We start from the raw sequence: 21,442 nt of genomic DNA on the forward strand, positions 1-21,442 counted from the left end.
CTGCAGAAAACATTACTTTGTTAGGCTAGGTATTTCTGCAGCTTTCAGTATATGCTTTGCTTTCTTAAGTTTGTAAAACCAGCCGGATGAGGTTACTTTGCAAAGGATTGTATACTGTTTCTCTAAAAATATTAATTGTTGTTCTTGCTGAAGAATTACAGGCAAGTGGCTAAAATGAAAGAGGATTTTGTTCACTGCCAGCACCACAGTAGCAAGCCCAACTACAGCTGGCTGCACTGAATTCTCTCCCACTCCACCCGGACATGGACGTATGACCAAGCATAAAACTTTGAAGGATATCATGAACAAAACATCTGGAATAAATCCTAATTAAAAAATTGAAAACCTATAAAATCTTAAATAATTCATTATATGGTAATGACCACAACATTAATATGTGCTTTGATAAAACAAATCTTACAAATTCTGTAAAAAAAGATCAGCAGCATAATAGTAAAGCAAATATGCAGATTTTAAAACCACAATAAAAATTATCAGGTTTAATATTTTACAATTAAGTACAGCAAAAAAGTGGCTGCTTTTAACACAACTTACAGTTTAAAATTACAGCACTTTATGATTTCTACGATTATTTTTGAAAAAACACTCAAAAATACCACCAAATTTTAAAGGTGCCCTATTAATGACTAAAAGGACCCCCCTCCCACCCCCCAAAAGACCAAGTAGTCATCTGCAGCAACCCAGAGGTCCAGCTGAGGTTTCTAGACTGCTGTCCGTATCAGAGGCCAATGTTGGATCCGTTGACATTGAAGACACATCATTGACAGATGACGATGAAGATGGATGTTGAGAGCCATTGATCACTGCTGCACCTGTGCTATGAGAAACAAAACAGCAAATCAGTTGCAGATACAGTTGCACGGTTCAGTACTTGCATTAGTCTGCCTCTTCCTAACAGTCAAGTTTCCTCTGTTTCAGCGAGTTTGAAAAGACGTGTCTCAATCCACTGTCAAAGTATGTAAAACCCGCAAGTCTTTTACGTGGGCCTTAATGAACGGTATGTCAAGAACCACAGAACTCACATGGCATGACACCTGTCAAATCACACTAAATGCTAATGGGTGACGGTTAAAAATCACAGACACAGCACTGCATAAAGCCAGAGCTAAGTTCCCTACGAAATGTGGACACCCAAAGCTAGAATATATCTACATATTTTGATAAAGAAAGAGGAGGCCTGTTTTACCCCCATCAGATCCTCCCCTTCAGGCTGGAGAATAGTCGGTGTCCAGCCACATCGCGTACGTTCAGTCTCAGATGCACAGTGATTTTTCAGAGTCTGGACTTCGGCAGAATCTGAGCAGAGTCAGCTACGGCCGCCCAACCCCTGCCATCATTTTTCAGCAGTGCAAATGGAGTTTTACCAACGGTCAGTTAATGGGTGCATTTTGCTCCAAAACTCAGCAGCAGTTGCTGAAAGCACGCCATAATCTTCCAGCTTAGAAATCCTGCTTCATTACTTACATATGTGTAAGTAGTGGTTATATCTTACTTTGAAACTGTACCAGCTACATGTTACGCATCCAACCAGATTATGGCAACCCAGTACCACTACATACCAAGACATTTCTTGAGGATTTAAATGAATGAAGCATCAGTTACACAGGGACAATAACAGAGGAATTAATCAGGTCAATAAAAACAGATGTCAACCCCACACATTCCATTCAAATAAGCAATATCTCAAAGGCAATTCAAGAGGTTATTGGTCATTTAAGAGCCATATTTGTGAGTTAGGTTACTCTTGGATGTCTTGAACAGCTTTACTCTCTCCCGACCTACAACTTAATGCAGTTTTTTACCATGCTTTTATTGTAACCAACCTAAAGGGGCTGGTTGTCCACGTATAACCCCATTCTTGGTTCTCTCCTCTAAGTCCATGACTTCCTTGTATATCAACTCTGAAAATGCAGAGAACAGAGGGCAAAAAATGAATTTGCAAACCCAAGACTGGATCGATAATGCATCTCCCATTAAAATGTACATTTAAATTTCATAGGTTTATTACTGACCAGAAGGCTTCTAGGCTAATGGCAGCTAATTACCCAGAAAAGACTTCAGTTGAGAATCTACAGAAGTAACAACAGAAAAGAAGGACTAAACATGTTAGATGCAGCTTGTGTGAACTGACTGTCAGAATACTACTTCTTACCTGTCACTGGCAAACTAATGTAATGTACAGTTTGGAAGAAAAAAAAAGCATTTAAGAATTATAGTTTCAAGGGCTGTGGGAGTCTCAAAAGTAAACTCCACATTGCTTGAAATACCCTCAGCACATCTGCTTCAAAAGGGAAAAACTTTGCTTGGAAGGAGGTTGGTAAAGAAATTTCCACAATTCTCCCTATCTTTGCCTTTATCATTAAATCTCATTTTCTAATAGAAAGAGACGTAAAGTGTGGTAGTACTAGATTTTACAGACTTGTGTCCATTACCAGCCAACACAATGAAACTGTCAAAAATGATTCATGAAACATTTCCCCTGCTTTATTTTCTCTGGAGATAAAAAGGTTATACAGGTCTAATATCCCTTCCTAGACTTTTTCAGTATGGATTATCAGATTGCTTAATGCACTAAATTCTTGCTTAAATGCAACATTTATAGTTTACACAGCAATGTGGAGATCCAATTTTTTTTTCACACTAGAACCTCTGCAATAATACCATGCTTTTTAGAAGCAATTTGAAAATGAAGCACAAGCTTCACAAGTAACAAAGATGTTCCCCTTATATTTTATCATTTTACACTTCACATACGACCAGGAAATATAGACACTAAACCAGTACTGAACACTAAAGATCACACTCTTGAAGGTACAGCTCCTAGGTCATGCTACAATCCTTCCAGACCTCAGCCCCAGCTACTTTATCAGCTGTGGGATCCAGAGAACCACCAGCACCTCCCAGAGCAGCTGTAACCTCACTGTCTCACCCATTACCAACACTCCTTATGGCTTCTTCTTTCAAATCCTCTGCTTGATTTAAGTACAGCTACTGCTAATGTATTCTTCACTTGAAGACTAGTCCTTCTACTTCAGATTTACATTGCTCAAACTTCTGCATCTTTTCCAGCTGTAGCAATTTGCCCAGAAGAGTTACCCCCCAAAACACCTTTGCCTTATGCTTTGCAAAAGTAACTGAAATGAGCAGGTCTTAAGTTCCCTACAAAGGTTCAGCATCTTCACAGGAAAATTTTTAGTGTCCCAACAATCAAGAAGTTGAAAGCACTGATCTATTCCTTTGCCATTCCAAGCAGTTTAAGTAAATATTGAGTTGCCCAGAAGAACTTTAATAACAGTAATCATTTGGTCCCAGCCTGCTCCCAGAAGCCTTATTATACTTCAAATGCCCTTCTTACCTTTCCATTCTTCTATCGTGTGTTCCCTCTCATCTAACTGCTTATCTGGTATCTTTGGCGGAGGCTGAAAAACAAAACTAACTCATGATAAAGCAATCGAAGGCATACAAAACCAGAATGAATGAAAAAATTAATGTAAGCACTCAGAATATGAACCTGATTTAAAAATGCTGTATTTATATGGTTATATATGCTCTCATAACCTGGACCTGGCCTATTTTCTAGATGCTGCTACATGTTTGAAAGTTCTGATTAACAGATTTGCTTACATTACTGTAACAATTAAACCAGAAACTGAACCATCTGGTAAAATAGCTCCTAAGTGCAGCAGTCTCCAGCACAAGGAACTCTTTTCTATCTACTTAGTTAATTACTAAATTAACCCTCTAGCTATTACAGATCAGCAGAATTCTAACTGCAATGTTTATATCAAGCTTCTTTTTCTTAGTGGGCCATTACCAACCACCTTTCTTTTAAAAGAAATGACACTTTTCTCATAAGCTGAAATTGTCCTGAATTTTTTATTTTAAGAAAATTGTTCAATTAATCCCTCTGCTCATTGGTGTTAATAATTGAAAGCTCAAGATCCTGTACTCAGATTCTGCTGAAACACTTATTTTCTAGTGTAAAAGTACTATCAATTGCTACAACTAATGAAAATATTGCTCTCACCCAGGAGTAAATACCTTAGAATCCTATCAAGGGCAATCAAACCACACTGAAACAACTGAAGCTCAATAAATTAGAACCCTATATAAAAGATTTCAGATGCATTACTACACATCCAGGCGATTATAAGCAGTTATACACAAACACACACACAGAGATAACAGTGTGCACCCATTCTTAATACTATTTCTAATAAACATGTATATCGATGCCAATAAAAATTATTACAGGTCAGTTAAATTTCTAGTGAAACACATAGATCATGCAATAATCTTTCAAGCAGTTGTACCAAGCACCACAACAAGCTTGCTTTAGTACAGCACCCTCCTAATCAGAGACCTGGAACAAGAACTTACAGCTTCTGCTTCTGATGGATCATACCAAACATTGATGTATGGGTGCTGCAGGGCTTCATCCACAGAGATTCTTTTAGAAGCATCTATAACCAGCATTTTTGATAATAAATCCCTTGCCTGACTTGCTGCAAAAGTGAAATTTTCTATTTAGACTCGTGCCATATATAGTGCACACAATACAGTATTTCAAAGCTCATAAGAAGAGGAGACCTGGAGCAAACAAATTCCAGTTTAATAGCTATGCAACCCTCGCATCATTTGCAGTTTAGGAAAGTGGTTCGTTTGATGCAAAAAATTTTTTTTGAAGAATTACACAGGTGGGAAAGGGATTGGGCATGTTTCACTACGCATTTTCAGCAAACAGTGCCCCTTAGTGTGACATCCTTATGTGAAATATAACTCAGCTGGCACTACAGCCATGTCTGGAATAGCAGTGGGCAAGCACCCACTGCCCCTCTCCTACAGTTTACGGGGGAAAACTGTCACGTACTGTCAGTCACAGAAAATATGCTGAGTCTGCGACTCCACTGAGCAAGGTGAATTTTAGAACCACTTCACTTATTTCAGTAACTACAGGATATCTATATGTTATGGATATAAAACCTTCTTTTCATCCCTACAGAAACAAGATCTGCTCTGCCCACACAACTTCTATTCTACCCTCCCCCCACTCTTCTCTTAATCATGTTAGCATCTGTCATTGAGAGCAACAGATATATTTACATTTCTTTATAAAAGTATCTCCAGAATAGGAGCTGTTTCAGAGAAGATGAGAAAATGGAGATAAGCCAGCACGTTCATCCACTCCCATGATATAAATATTGTAGTACTTAAATTCTTAGTGAGATGATTTTATAGCAAACAAAACCCAAGATACATTCCTTTCAATATATCACAGTTTCAAAACTTTTAAAATATACAACACACAGAAGACTGACCTTACCTTTAAGCTTATTGTGTTCAGAGTCAGCTGGGAAAAGGACATCTGGAAACAGTTTTTCAAAACTATATCCAGCATATTTAGGTCTGTTCTCCACATAAGTTCGGACTGTAGGCTGTAATTTCTTCATAAACTCAGGGCATGGTGTTCCTAGCTGCTCTATAACTTTGTTCCATTGATCAATGTCTAAGGTTATGCAGCTAAGAAAAACACTGTGTCTAATTTTCAGCTAGAAAGTTACCTTAAAACCACATGAAATAACCAACAGAGAAAAGGCAGAAAATTATAACAAAGTAACAAGTTCATTTTCATTACTTAGGACTACCTTCTTAGAGAAAAATGAAACAAAGCAAGACTATGATAGTGTAGTCAAGGCAACACGTACTTTACTCAAAATCATAATTAGCAAAGGATATACTTCAGACAAACAGAAAATTAAAAGACATAAAATGTATTAAACAAATTTAAATAAAGGCACTGTGTGGGTTCTGGAGAAGACCTCGCTTCCTGATCTGATTCCCAGCAGTCCAGCTACCACCCATCACCACCTCAACCCAGTCCTGCACTCTCCCAAGTCAGCGACCTCTCACTAACGACATGCAACACTGAGCACCGGTGGGCACACCAAGGTCACATCTTGGCCCACACAGGCCAATCACCATTTTGTCAGAGACCTGAATGCAGAAGTGAAGTTTCCAGCATGCAACATCTTCATTGCAATGTTTACACAAGGTAAAGTGGAGATTGACCAGTTTTGGCAGAAGAATTTAATAATGTTACTGAATAAAAATAAAAAAAAAAAAAAAGAGAACCACTTGGCTCAGAAATTTCTAGTTGCAGATGGTTAGATGCTGGGAGAGAGCTCAGATAAGATTTTATATATGCTTATCTCGTTCATATATTCTCCCCAGCTTCTTCTTTTCAGCTACCATCAAAGACCGGATACTGGGCTACCTAAACCTTCAGCTGGATGTAGCAGCCCTCTTCATATGTTCTTAAAAATTAACCCTTTACGTAAGGATCTTGAAGCTTTACAGTGCTTTAGTACAGGGCTTGAAAATAAAGTATTTGCATTGTATGGCACTGAGCCTAAACTGCAAAGCCATGCTAGCAAACCAGATGCGTAAAGCTAAGCATGGTGCAGCCCATGCAATGACAGCGCTATGTGTAAGTAAGGATGCCCTGGATCTCTTCACTGTGCCTCAAAAATCTTCAGCCAATCTGCACCCCTAAATGATTACTAAACAGTTAACCTGCAGCAAAAGCAGGAAAGATTTCTGACAGCATCTATAAAATTGGAGTGTAACTACTAGTGAAATAAGTAAGATGCCAAACTCCAATCGGATCCATCAATATTAGCAATAATCCAGAGGTTTCAGCTCTATTTGCTTAGAGCACACCCTTTGTCTGAAGTATTATTCAGGACAAACCAAACAGATACCACCAAGCCAGTCATGGAACAGAAAGAGAAATGCCAGATATTTCTGAAAGCTGTCTGCAGGTTCATTTCTGCATGCAAAAATATAAAACTCCAGAGTGTAACTAATGATGCTGGTTAGGAATTTTTTGTAAACATTTCCTATAAAATGTAAAAAATAACTGGTAACATGCTTGGGTACTAAAAAAAATTAGTAAGTTATTACACAAAAATGATCTCCAAAGCAAAAATCAATGCATGTGAACTAGTAAAACACCACCTAAACAACAACAAAAAATTAAAAATCTGTCTTAAATGTGACAACATCCAAAAGCAATGGATAGACATATTAAACTGGAAAAAGAAAAAAAAAAAAAAAAAAAAGAGGAAAAAAAAGGAAAAAGGAAACAGAAGCCTGTTTGCCCAAGTGGTATTTTGTTCATCTTGCTTAGCATTAACCTCTAAAGACAGTTATACACATTAATGCTGTGTTGTGGTTTTGCTTTAAATGGTATAACTGTAGACAGTTTTGCAGCTTCCTAGAACCAAAGTAATGAACTTGTAAATGTCACTTTGAAAAGGCAGTTTAAAACCAGTATTTTAAAAATTAGAACCACCTTAATCTGGAACTATATTGCTGCAGTATCTTTTGACCTTTTACAACTACATCCCAGGCCAAAGTAAGGATACGATCTGTACCAGGAAATAAAACACCACCTTTGATCATTTCTCCCATGATGCACCCAACTGACCAAATGTCAACTGAAAACAAAATGCAATGATATTAACATAAAAGATAGTTATTAAAATAAAGTAAATAAAAATATCTAGACACATACACATGAAGTGACTATAAAAAGCATGTGTAATGAAAATGAGTGAAGGTGAATGTATGCTAACTACAGGACCAGCAGAGACTATGTCCTACTGCTAGGTGCAGCCTGAATATAAATGAAGTTCTTAATTTTTTTTTAAAGAGTATCACAAGAAAAATCCATGTCCATTTAATAAAAAAAAAAATTGTACAAGATACATTTTCATGACACAACATTAATAAAAAAGGTTAATCACTTCCTAACTAATTCAACCTGCTGCAGCAGCACAAGGATACAGTCCCTTCCTGGAAAGAGGATTTTGTGGCAAACCATTTCGCCCATAATGCACCCCACAGACCATAAATCCACTATGTTTGTAGCACAAAAAGAAGGAAAAGCAAAGCAAACGGTCATTTAAAATTAAAAGAAGCGTAACATGACTGCATCCTATAAACTGCAGACACAGCACAGGAAGAAGAGCAAGTCTTTTATCAAAGAAATCACTTTGAAACACACCGTATAGAAGGATTAGCTTTTAACTGTCTCAAATACAAGGCAGAAAAACATCCTTTTGTTTAACATAGTGCTAGAGCGAAAGCTAGAGCAGAGGGGGGCAGGGGGGGGGGAGAGAGACACACACACACACACCAAGCAGACCAAAGCCCATCTCCAAGCTCTGAGGCTTGCAAAGCCACCTTTGCCGATGGACTAGATCGGAGCAACAAAGATAACTTTATTTCTTGGAAGTAATTTCACTGTAATTTTAAAAGCAGCAAAGCAAATTGACCTTTAAAAATATCGTGTATGTAAACAACTTGTACTTTTAGGAGGAGAATTAATTGGTTATTACATAGGAATTAAGATCTCCGATCAAGTATTTCCTAAAAGTCAGATTACCATGCATCTCTCTCTCCCTTTAAATAAAAAACAAACACAATCAGTAAAAGATCACTTAGAATTTTAGAGGATCAGTTAATGACAATATTAGTATGCTCCTAAAAATTTTTTCATTTAAAATTATTTGTTTAAAAATATTTCTCCAGTTATGCTGAGATAACATCTTATATAAAAGAAAAACTCAAAAGCAAATTTTTTGTATGAAATACACATTTCCTACATTACCTTAAAATAAATCACTCAGAAGACATACTCAAAGATGCACAAGCTTACTTTTTACAGGTATGCCCATTTCTTTTACAGGTGCTTTCAGAGAGACTTAACTCTGAACGCAGAAGTTTTCTTGAAGTCTTATTAATGAAATTGTATTATTATGAATTCTTTTATGTCAAACATGACACTGGAATTTCAATTGAACAGATAAGTAGGGGATTTAAATGAGAACAATTGTATACTAAAAATTACATGTAAAAGTTCTGAAGGAGCTCAACAATGTCAAGCAAACAACGTTGCTTATTAAAAATATTTCCTTCCTCCTTATTACAAGTTCCTCTAAAATAGTATCTAAATCATATGATAGAAGATCATAGTTGTGCATATTAATAGGTCAAAATTAAGGGCCTGGTTCATTTAAAAAATTATTGCCAACAGTTTATGATTAAGTGGTTTCTTCTTTTAAAACTCTTCGAATACTTAAGAGCAGTACCTATGCTTTGGCTTAGGAGACCCAAAAATTTGAAGTCAAGTTTTGCATTTGACTTTTTAAATAAAATTCTGAATGTTGACTTTTTCAGTGGCAAAACAATCTGCTGCCATCACAACCCAAAATATACCGAAATCTGCTGTAATTAGTTTGTGTCCAAAATTATAAAAACACCACACGTAACCGCATGGAGAAGCCTGGGAAGAGAAATAACGTGTGTCAGAGACTCAGATTCATGCCTCAGACAACATATTACTTCAGAGGCAAAGAAAAACATTGGAACTCATTCTTCTGGTCAACCTACAGAACCAAACTTGTTATGTTTGGGGGTGTTTTGGTTTACTGCTTCCACTAATCAAACAAAACCTGTCTATTTATAGGTCTCTAAATTTCTTATGAAGCTAGGGCTGCTCCCGTGAATACTTCTATAGAAGACTGAGTACAATCTCATTACAGATTTGAAAAAAATCTTTTTAAGAACCTACTGCTTGTCATACAGAGCATATTTTATTCTTAAAGTCCTTGTTTGGAGTAAATCTACTATTTTCTACAATTGTAAGAGAAAAAATACCAAGTGAAAATGAAGTTCCAACCCAGTGTACATACCAGGAAACTTAAAAGTAGTCATTTCAGAGGGTTTGGGGTTTTCCATGATTTTCAGTGCTGCCTTCCTGATAATCATACACATAGCTGCACATAAATCTAAATACATTAAGGTACGCGTGCACTAACAGTTTTGGTGTCCTTTTGTTCTGAATCCCTTGAGTTTGCAAGGGCTGGTTTCTAAATGTAAAATACCCAAACGTGCTTCATCTCCTTCAGTATTAAAACCTATGTAGAAGTTAACTCTGCAATCACTTTATTTGGGATCTTTGCTAGTTTTAAAACAAAGATTTTGTATGTATGTAGTACAGTACCAAAAGAACACTACTCTGCTGTATATACATCTGTCATCTAAACGTACCCTGCAACCCTGCTATGTAAGTTCAGCAGGACACTGAAATGGCATAAGGCTGCCAGATGACCCTGTTCAACTGAAGTGAATGTTAATGTTAACCATTAGTTGGCTGCCAATTTTCAATATTTAACTCTGAATTAAATAAATTAGCTTTTAATTTAACTATGGGTTTGAAGGGCTAAACCTGGCATCAACGCTAACAGGTGAGGATCCTGGCCAGCCCATGGCTCTTACTGTAAGAACATCCTTGCTGCCTGCCTCCCACCCCTCGGCAGTCCTGCCTCTGGGTCAGGGGAGCTCCACGATGAGCAAACTCATCAGGCAGCGGCTGAGCAGAGTCACAGTTTACGCAAATAGCCTTTTAATGACAGCAGTACAGAAGGAAATGCAGATCGTCTTCTGATTCAGCCCGCAGATTTACTTTTACAGTCTTCAAATGTATCATTCCCAACTCAATGACCATGTATTTGACTTTGGGAAGTTGTGACAGTTTTTCACATGAAAGTAAATTTTTATTTATGTTCTGCTGCACAACACAATTTAAGCCACGCAATCCTGTTGCTTAAAGGAACAGGACTGTCGCCAGCATGATAAGGTGCTCTGGAACACAATATTTAAGTCGAATAATAACGTAAGCAACGTTTTGGCAGAAAGAATGTTTCACACTTTTGCAACTCAAACTTACTTAAGAGAAAAATGTAAACTGGGCAAGCTAATTCAGAAAACTTGTGACTTTCATTGTATCAACTCCTTCTGTAATGCATGACTCAAGACTACAAGCTTTAGGTTCTTTTATCTAGCGTCTCTTAAGTGGATGACAAAGTCTTGGGGGGCAGGGAGGAAGAACAATAAAGTTAAATATAGGCTTCTACACAACTTCAGCACTTAAAAAAATAACTTTAAGTTCAACCTTTGACATCTAAATTATAAGAAAAACAGCCACCCATGGAGGCCATTTGAAGGAAAGCGCATCCTGTCACGCACACTAATGATCCAAATTGAAATAAAAACCACAGCCTTGCAAAAAAAGATCTACTCTCATTCCTTTCAGCTGGCTTCTTTCATTGTCAACACTGATAGAAGTTATTCCTCTTGACTTCTAAACGATAACAAAATCAAGTCTCTGCACACAGCCACTATTGTTTACGCACAACCTGATGTCACCTGCCGTAATGGTACGCAGTTGCCAGGCAAGTTTACAGACTATGTAAAGAATCCTGAAAAGCAGAGCCAGCCCCAGTTGTGTCAGTAGCACGAGCAGCTGTGCCTCAGATCACCAAGAGACAGCTAAGAAAGCCTCAAGCACCATGGCATCTCATGGGCCTTACTGCAGGACTGTTTAGAGGGTTTAAAATACCTTCAGCAAATGGTGACCTGTGTGCGCTGTACCTGCCTGAGGTGGGAACACCAAGTGAGCCGAACTGACCACGGTGACGGTGGATCAATGAAACGGCAGCATAACTGGGGCCACTACAACAGAATTTCAGGAATGACATGTAACTTTGGGTTCCTAAAGGGTCCTAGCTGTTTCATTCAGAAGATGCAATGTACTTGATTGTGTGCTTCCTTCAAATGCCATATCCTTTCCTTATTTTTTTGTAGAAGGTATTGAAAGAAGGGTCACAAAGCAAGTATAAAGAGAAGGGAAATAAACGTATGCAAGCAGAGGGACAAAGGAAACAAACTTCCTTGGAAGTCATCATGGACCTCGAATCTATGATGCTTCAGGACAGCACTTCTCTGCATTCTTGTCTCCAGTGTATTACTCAATATTTCTTCAACAACATTAAGAACTTAGTGCAACAGGTTTAAAATAGGCTGGTTTTAACAAGTAAAGTAGTAAGTAAGTAGCTTTAGCTTGCTTGTTCCTAAGTAGCCTTTAAATTTCCTACATCCTGAAAAGCCATATTCAATATAGTTATGTAAACATTAAATTTAGGACACACATTTACAGATGAACTACAATTTACATCCTCAACAGGAATAAAGTCAGGTGAAGGTATATATCACGCATTAACAAAATATATTTCCAGTTCTTCCTGGATGGAACCGAATCTATGAAGCAAGTTATTTAAAATTTTAAACAAACAAGGCCCTCAATTTCTTCTCCTATTAAATGCAAACATTTCTGATGGGTTGAATTGAATAAACAAATTGGCCTATCCAGAATCTGCATTTTGGTCACAAAGCTAATTTATAAAATTTCTACAGCTTGAAAAAAGCATTAACATGTAAAATGTGGTGTGCCAAACAAAAAAATAAAAATAAAGCTATGCCAAAGAAAGACTATATTTGCTGACCGTTTTCTTTGTATCCCATCCCTAGGATGACCTCTGGTGCTCTGTAGTAACGAGTCACTACATAAGGCGTCATCATAAAACTAGTTCCTGCAGTTCTGGCCAGTCCAAAGTCAAGAATCTTCAAAGTGCAGTCTGACTTTACTACTATATTACTGGGCTTTAAATCCTTTAAAAAGAAACATCATATATGACTGCTAAGACAAGTACAAAGTACTCTGTGGTTCACATTTTTAAAAGATAATACTGCTAACATTAAACCCCACATACACAACTCTGTTATTGCTATAACTGTAGTTTCTTTTCCCTTTGCATTAATTCATATGCATTCAGCAGACTACAGAATTAATTCCCTTATTGTGCTTGTAGATTTATATATCTATAAAAGGAAAATACAACCAGCGTTACAAGGTATGTTAGCAATGTCTGAAATAAATTGAGGTTAGTAAGAAGTGTTAGCTCTGAGGAAAGATCTAGCAATTGCTCACTGGAACAACGGTTATTACTGTGATGCAGAACACAGGTAACATGACAATTGCTGAAATCACTTGATGAAATAATCATCTTGACACAAGCATTATTAAAATTATAATATGAATGTAAAAAGTAAAAGGTTTCTTTGCTAGTTGAGGCTGCATTACCTCTTTTGAACCAATGCAGATGTTTCTCTGAACAGGAAGAAAATCCCTATGCTCACACAGATCTGCCTTCCCATTTAGAGTTTAGTTTTATGCTAATTTTGGCAACCAAACCCAAAAAGGCCCCATTGAAAAACCACCAGAAATTAACAGAATCATTAAACTGGAGTGGAAAGTGCCCTGATACAGCTTCCGACCATCTTAGTCAGAAACTTGGTAACTGTATTCTCTTCACTTGAACCCTAAAACCACATTGACAATAGTGGCTTTAGAACATCTATTTATACAGACACTATGTAGGCATACTTGGTCATTATCTCAGGAGGATCTTACACACATCTGAATGTCACAGATTAAATATTACAAACAGAGTAACTTTAGAATAACTTTGCCATCATAAAATCATTCATAGCACACAGGCCAAGGCAGATAAGGTTTGGATCCTTTCTGCCTACACTCTGCTAAGATTAATGAGAGAAAAACCAGAGACGTGGCAGGACTCCAGCATTTGAGCTGCAGGCATTTGATAAGTAACCCTATCCTTCACTGTTTCATAAAGACTTAAAAGTTACTATCTGCAAGATATATGTAGTTTTCATTTTTACTTGTATGGCTTTCAGCAAACTCCTCGGAAGTAAATAAAGCTGCATTAAAGACAGAGAGGATGCCACAAAACAAGAGTTCCAGAACAACAGAATTTTAGTGGATAATTAAAAGTCTTGCATACTTACATAGTCACACATGCACTTGCAAATCACACGCGCACACACACAAAGACTCCGCAGACAACTCTGGCTTAAAAAATTCTTAAATGCCATTAATGAGTTCAAGTATTACAAGGCATTCCAGCTATTTAATATGCATGTTTCAGACTCTGCTACAATCCTGTTTATTATCACCTTTATTTTTGCACATTTCTATTATTTGAAGGGTGTTCACTGCAGAAACCCAAGTGCATGCTCATAGTATTAACTATATTCATCCTCCCCAAAGCTGCAGGATTAACACTGAAAGTGTTAAGAGATCTTGCCTTTCCAAAAGAAAAAACACTATGAGGACAAAAAGCATGTAGTTACGAAGCCTAGGAACATGTTGCAATTTGGAATACAGAACTGTCCTTCCAAATGATGGAGGCAAGAGTTGACTTACACGGCACTTAAATTCATGCAGAACCAATGCCTCTTATGTTTTAAATAAACACGGGCTCAAAAGCTCCTATGAGAGTGATCAAGTTAGTTAGGCTACATAAACAGATATATTTCTGGATACAGAACCTATAGCAAAAGGTATCTCACCTAACCTTAAAAATGTAAAATGTCAGTGCCTGCAAATCAGAGATTATTCATGGCCGTCTCCCCATTAACCATACAAGGAGAGAGAGGCATCTCTGATGGGTAATTCATGGCTTCTATGTGCTTTTCCCTTTATAAAGAAGGATTTGTGTGAAGGGCTTCCATAATTAGGCACCTTTGTTAAGAGCTCACAATCAGGCAGAATACAATGTTTCAGAGCCTCCATGCAAGACTAATGAGACATTTTGTGTCCTTCAATAAGTCAGCCAGGCACAACTCTGCAACGCTGATCATTCATCCTCAGATTGTAAATTGCATCTGAACACGCACTTCTACACTTGCTGGAAACTGTCTCTGCAAAATGTTTTGAACACAGTAACATTCATGTGGCAATATCTGTTAAAGACAGTGTAAAGCTAGTGAAATCTTTACTAAGATCAAATCTTTATCCACTGATGTGGCAACTAAGTATGCCCCCTACAACTTCTAGGTGAAATTGTCTGAAACTTTGTGTTTGATCTCTGCTTTGTTCCATGCCTCTAATTTGCTACATAAAAAATACTTCTATGGCTAGTAGTATCCAGTGCTACAGGCACATATATAGATTGTTGTAATTCCAGTCACTCAGCAAGCTTTGAAAACATTACTGAAATGCTCAGATTATCGCAGCTATGTTAGAAACTGAAGAACCCAGTTAAAAACCATGTGAAACTACCAACACCAAAAAAAGCTTAAAGCTTTATTGGACACTGAAGTACACTAGATTCATAGCCAGAATGCTCCACAGGCAGCCACAGTAGCGCAGGCTACGTTTAAGGAGTAACTACTTTTGGCATAGTAATTACCTTTAGACACTAAGGACAGCAGTGCTGAAAGCCCAAAAGAAAGGTATGAAGAGTTACTAGTGCAGCCACATGGTTTGTGTGAGAAGTCCCTTTCCAAGCACACCCTCCTTGCCCTCTGAGGTTTTGTTTAAGTTCCACAGAGAAACAGGATTTTGATACTTTACACTTTGAAGTATACAGGTACAATGCACAGAGCAGGTACGTAATGCAAATGTTTTGCCTGAGCATACTTAACCTTCTAACAATGTCTGAGAAGAAGCTTGTCAGATGAAAATCTACCACCAAGACATGCAAGGGCAATGTATCTGCCCATGTCCTTCAAAACCACCCGTGCATACAGATGTTACTTTTACATAGCAACTGTATCTATAGTCTCTTTGAAACAGGTTCTCTCTGTAATTCATACTACTGCACAATATGAAGCATTTCAGGCAGGCATTCTCAAGGCTGTCTTTACTCCTGCCCAATTACTACCCCAGTAGTTATTTCTTTTCTGTACCCTACAGGCTCAAGGGTTTGATGCCCGCTTTGTAGGAGTGTAAGCCGCCCTTGAAGCAAGTGAAGTTTTAGAAGCTCCCTCCTCCCTGAGCCAAAGGATCCAAAGGAAAGAAACTCTCTCACATTACCTACTCTAGCAGCTCCATATAATACGCAGTTTTCCAAAAATAAAGACGACCTAGGAAAACCCACAGCATTAAACTTGCATACCTAAGTATGAAGAGACCAGAAAATGTGAAGCTGCATACAAATCGTTATTTCAATCCCACAGGCGCATGCACTGGGACACAAAGAGCTACATAATCTCAGCCATACGCAAGACAGCACCACAACTGTGCTAAGTAACCTGGTTTAGCTTAGCATTCCCAGAATAACGCAAACAGCCCCCCAGCCTGTCTCAATGCCCACACGCAGATCAGGAAGCATAGGGTGCAATGCCTGGTTGCAGGCGATGCTTCTGCCTGCCTTGCCCTGCCCACCTCTTAAAACAAAGCAGTTCAAGGCAAATTGCTCGCAAGAAGGAAGACTTCCACCTTTCCTCCATGAGCTCCTCACTAGAATGAGGCAGTACTAGAGCTAGCTGAGCAAAAGGAAAAGAGTGTTTGGCCATTCAAACTACATCCTCCTTGAGGGAAAAACAGTACACTGAAGAGGAGAGCATCACACTGCCAGATCCATCTTGCAGGCCATCCAACACCTTGGTCACAATGAGGTGACTACTGAACTGGACAAGCATCCTAACATAGCAGTTTTTGTGGTAGTGCTCAGAATTGCCATTCATTATTTGTTTTGCTGTATGCATCAACCATCAAGACAACTACGTAGTAATAACTAAAAGTATCACACATGAATAAGTTTAATTATATCTTTTGCAACATTTCAGAAATAAAAACTTTTAAAACTCTCTAAAAAAATTACAACGAAAAATGTAGTACTGCAGAAATACAGGCTTACGATTTCCCAAAAGAGCAGAGAAAAGTTACAACTTGACAATCTCAAGCAATCTTTACACTACATACAAACATATAGGCGATGTTCAACTTGAACAGGCAACCTTAAATACGCAATTTCTCAAATGGATTGCAACACACACATGCCATTTAAAAAGCAGTAGTCAGTTTTGCCTGTGGGCAGTCTGAGTGAATGCTTTGTGACACACAGGTGTATGAAAGTTCCACTTACAGGTCTTAATCACCATCTGTTTATCTGGAAATGTCAGATATTTATTCATTAGTCTGCTAGTAAAAAAGCAGAAATAAAATGGGCAGTTCTTTAAAAAGATGGGATTTCAGGTTTGGTTACCAAAACAATAAAGGTAGAGACACTTTCAGAGGCTCTTTCCTGCCATGACTACTAAAATAGAACATTATATAAAATTAGAGGAGGCAATGTAACTCACTACAAAAAACTTAATTTGCTCTGTGCAGATTATTATCAAATCATTCAAACAATTCAAAAGGTTCATTCCAGAATTATACCGGAAAAAGTTAAGTGTGATGATTCTGGCTTTCTCTCTCTGCCTATGGACAGGCTATGGACCAACCTTTGTGCTCATATTTCTGATTTTTTTTCTGTCATTAAAATACTCAGGGCAAAACCAGGTGCAATGCAAAATATACACAGTTAAGTTCACTTACCCTATGTATAATTCCAGCTGAATGAAGATGTTTGATGCCACACAGCATTTGATAAAGAAGATAGGACATTCGTTCATGGTCTAGTTCCATCTGAATCACTTGGCAGAGATTTGCATCCATGAGCTCCATCACTATGTAGCTTATGAAGTAAAAAAAAAAAGAAAAGAAAAATAATCAGATAATACTGCCGTTTTATCTTCTTCTTTCCCTTGTTCATCTTAATAGTTTTAAATGAATTCTCAGCTTTAGTTCAAATCAGACTTACACGTCTTGAAATTCTTCCAGGGTTTTTTGTGGTGTGAACACATTCAGTAGGCCAATTATCTGCAGGAAGGGGGAGAGGAAATATAATTGTACCATAGTAAAGTTGCAAAGTCAGCATTTCAAAACTGATACCAAGTATTCTGATAAAAACCTCCTGGTACACATGGAAGCTCAAGATACTCAGTGGCTCAACCAGGCCTAACATGCTGTAATAGATGCCAATTATTTTAGGAGTATTTTTCCTCCACAGATCATGTAATCTAAAGACACTCTGTGTGCATTAACAAGATGATATTCAAAACTTAAAACCTCAGGAAGTTAGTCTTCCCCTGCCTCCTACTTCCAGTTCGAAGAGAGCTGGTAGATTTTTATTGTATACGAGAAAAAATAACAAAACTGACAAAAGACCACCTAAGAGAGAACACTTTGTCATTGACAGAGGTGAAGCAGCAACTCCACCCAAAGAGAAAAACAGATTCTTGGACCTGCTTTAGGATGTTTCCAGTTGCTAAGAATGGATGGGATGTGCAGAAACAGGTCAAGCTTCTACTCATCAGGAGTCAGGCAGGTTTGCAATAGTTTATCATCATACAACTGACATTACTGGGTAAAATTTCCTTCAGAGGATCCACACACAAACCACCTCTATCTTAGAAAAAAATACAAAATTTCCCAAGTAGCTAGAAGACAGGGTAAGTCTTCTATGACTCTCTCCTTCCCTAGCAGCTGAAAGGCGATTAAGAGGGAAGGTGAGGAAGACTGCACCCAGCTGTCTCTGAAGGAAAAAGATGGCCAATACCAGCCTTCTGTAGTTCAACTCTGATAAATTTATCACCACTTCTCTCCCCATTTCTGTGATCTGGTCTACTCCACAACTTTGTGAGCACCAGACAGCTCCTGCTGTCACAACACAAGATTCCTAATTCCTTAACACAACAGGGGAAAAAAATTAATTATTACAGCCTTTTTAATCCTATCTGTCTAGCAGCAGCAACAGAAACAATGATGCACTTACCACTCACGGTATTCTTATTTGCCAGCTGCTTGTAAAATGTGGCAATATAACACTGACTCCCTTCCCAAGTCTGAAGGGGGTATTTAAGGATTGGGCAGGTATTAAAACTAGTCAATAATAGCTCTCCTGAAAGATTCTTATCAGGGAGAAACAACCATGTAACAAAAAAACTCTACAATCTACAGAGGATGACATCCTCTGAAGTAACTTATATGACTTTTACAAAGAAAGAATTCTTACGTTAATTCTATAAAACTGCACTCACGTTTTTGTGATTAACGCACTTCATAAGAACAAGCTCTCTGTAGGCTCTTTTAGCATGGGTTTGGTTCTGAAATGGTCGGCTTAACTTCTTGATGGCGACATTTCGTTCAAGGATGGCATCATAAGCCGCACTGTAATTAAAAATAACATTATTACATCTGTGTCAAGGTCCTTGAAGCTGTGGCAGCTGCCACCTTTTTCAGATTACTCATATCACGTCTGCAGATAAACCACATTTCCAGTATTATTCAGCTTTAGGGAGTGTAATAGCAAAGCACACTTGTATGCTGAGTAATTCAAAATTTAGAAACATTTCCCAGCTTCATAGTATTAACACATGATGGTCTCCACAAAATAATGCAGGATCTCTGCTTCCTAAAATGTCTTACTGAAGACACTGAGTTCTTGCCACTGATTGGCACTCAAGAACAGACTGCCAAAAAAAGATCCAAAACACTTCAAACACAAAATCCACATCAATTTTATATAAAATCTTCACACTGAAAGGAAGGGAGGACAGAGCAAAAGTAGGTTACATAAAGTTCCCATGTTTTCACTTACGCAGCATCAATGTCAAGATAAAACAAAAAAAAAATGGTAGGAAAGCTTTCACATTTTGATGTTACTGGCTTTTACTTGGTAAAAAGAAAGAATAACATTTTGTCTGCAGACTAATGCCAAGATTCAGTAACACAGGCTGTTTAACTGATCAAGACTGTTACTGGGGACAACTCCCATACATATCACATTTCCATGACAGGAAGGAACGGATTTTGTTTCCTGTAAAAGATAATGCAACAGCTGACTACCATGCAGTCTCAGGAAATATTTATCAGTTACTAAAAATGCCTCAGCAGGGAAAATACTGTGGTTTGTCTCTTATCAACAACGGTACTCAAATCTAACAAAAAACATCTACTAAATCACAAATACAAATTTAAAACCTATCCATACCACACATTCTCGAAACACCGATTGAGACAAGATGAAGGTAGTAAAGAGGTTGCAGGGAAGTGTTTAAGCTACCTTTCTCTTCCTTGATGTTCTTTTGTATTTTTATGTCCCTGTTTAGCATCTTAAGAGTCACAATTAATTGGAAAATCTGCAAGTTCCTGTTCTATCTACATCCTTCTCTTGAACATTCAAAAAACTCACAAGAAGCTTAGACCAATATTTATATTTGGGGCAACCGCACAGGAAACAGTGCCTACAGGCAGCTAGTTGTCACCAACCTTAAATCAATTAGACACTCTTCAATCCACACAGCCGAGCTCCTAGTCAAAGAACTATACTGTCAAGTCTTATTTTTTTAAACTGCATCAGGTATTTACATATTACACTGACAGTCAGCATCACAAATGCTCACTTACCAGTATCAGGGACTACTTATAATATGAAACGATGTGAATCAGACCCCTAACAAACCATTTCAAGGATTAAAAGCATTTACAAGCAGCAAATATTATACAGAATATTTCTGGCTTTTGTTTCCCTGTAAGCAGCGTGGCTTAGGATTAGTTTCCTTGTCCAGGGTCCTGCCCTACCCCCCGCCACCATTTTATGGGATGCAGCAAAGCTGGCTGAATTTGCACAGAAAGGCATCAGTTCAGAAGGAAGAAAGGACACAGGTCAAAAATCAACAGCAACAGCCCTTGCTGAGGAAAACCAGCCAACAATTACTATCCTGTTTTGCACATAAAAGGTAGTTCTCCACAGTCCTAGGCAGTAACTTACCACAGCTAAAGTACTCAGAAATGCTATTAAGGGAACCTAAAAGTACATTTACATTTTAAAGAAACCTTACCATACTATCCCTTGTGCTCCTGATCCTATTGGTTTTAAGTTTTGATACCGTTTCAATACAGTGAAAGTAGAGTCCCCAATTTCAACACTGTAGAAATTGTTGTCACGCTTGCTTCTGCTCATGACGGCAACTTAGTTAGATCACTTCATCCAAATTCTGCTTCTGGTCTGCAAAGAAATAGAATTTGAAAAACTAAGATTTTACAGCTGTTTGTATTCTGACAAAAGGCAATATTACTTCTAATATGCAGAAGACATTTCCCAATATTGCATAAGTCCCATATGCAAACGTACTTTTTTTTTTAATGTCTGCAGGAATGAGATGGCATGTGTCTGAAACGTTTTATTTTTAGGAAGAATCCTAAGGTAGGATTCTAGAAGAGCAAAAATGATAGAAAAACAAAGGTGAACGGATGGTAGCCAGTCTTAGACAGCAACAACAGAAGGTCAAAAGGCAGGAAGCTATGTATCGCCCAGAGAGCTCCAAGAGCGCTGCCATCCCTTCACACACACACACACGCAGCAAGGGAGCAGGGCTTGGACCAGACACACTCAAGAGGTCCCTTCCCATCTGAATTGTTGCATGACTGTAAATACAAGAGTGACAAAATATCAACAATTCCTCTAGACACTGCAATCAAAAAACTCTTGGTCACAACCGCCAGAAATACCTGTCACTGATGTGGAAACACAAACAGAAAAGGAAAACTGGCTTTGTCAGAGATCTCACATACTAGGTCCTAAGAATAAAAGTAATA

The 21,442-nt window shown here is 37.9% G+C and overlaps 1 protein-coding gene across 8 annotated transcripts in view; it reads right to left on the reverse strand.

The window, feature by feature from the left end:
- Window positions 1-485: 485 nt before the first annotated feature.
- Window positions 486-21,442, reverse strand: part of MAPK8 (mitogen-activated protein kinase 8) — a 162,524-nt gene continuing 141,567 nt past the window's right edge. For 6 of the 8 annotated variants that reach the window (XM_056352693.1, XM_056352690.1, XM_056352694.1 and 3 more), the window contains 11 exons: window positions 20,686-20,852; window positions 18,883-19,012; window positions 17,604-17,662; window positions 17,339-17,477; window positions 12,432-12,597; window positions 7,449-7,520; window positions 5,345-5,527; window positions 4,402-4,526; window positions 3,377-3,440; window positions 1,845-1,922; window positions 486-833 (listed from right to left, as the gene is read on the reverse strand). In XM_056352693.1, the coding sequence (XP_056208668.1) occupies window positions 688-833; window positions 1,845-1,922; window positions 3,377-3,440; window positions 4,402-4,526; window positions 5,345-5,527; window positions 7,449-7,520; window positions 12,432-12,597; window positions 17,339-17,477; window positions 17,604-17,662; window positions 18,883-19,012; window positions 20,686-20,807 (1,284 nt within the window). In that variant the 5' untranslated portion in view covers window positions 20,808-20,852 and the 3' untranslated portion in view covers window positions 486-687. Of the gene's footprint in view, window positions 839-1,844; window positions 1,923-3,376; window positions 3,441-4,401; window positions 4,527-5,344; window positions 5,528-7,448; window positions 7,521-7,869; window positions 7,942-12,431; window positions 12,598-17,338; window positions 17,478-17,603; window positions 17,663-18,882; window positions 19,013-20,685; window positions 20,853-21,442 lie in introns of all 8 variants that reach the window. The other 2 variants (XM_056352689.1, XM_056352695.1) reach the window with 2 other exon arrangements.

This window comes from Falco biarmicus, chromosome 9 (genome assembly GCF_023638135.1).
Source record: "Falco biarmicus isolate bFalBia1 chromosome 9, bFalBia1.pri, whole genome shotgun sequence".
Lineage (NCBI taxonomy): Eukaryota > Metazoa > Chordata > Aves > Falconiformes > Falconidae > Falco > Falco biarmicus.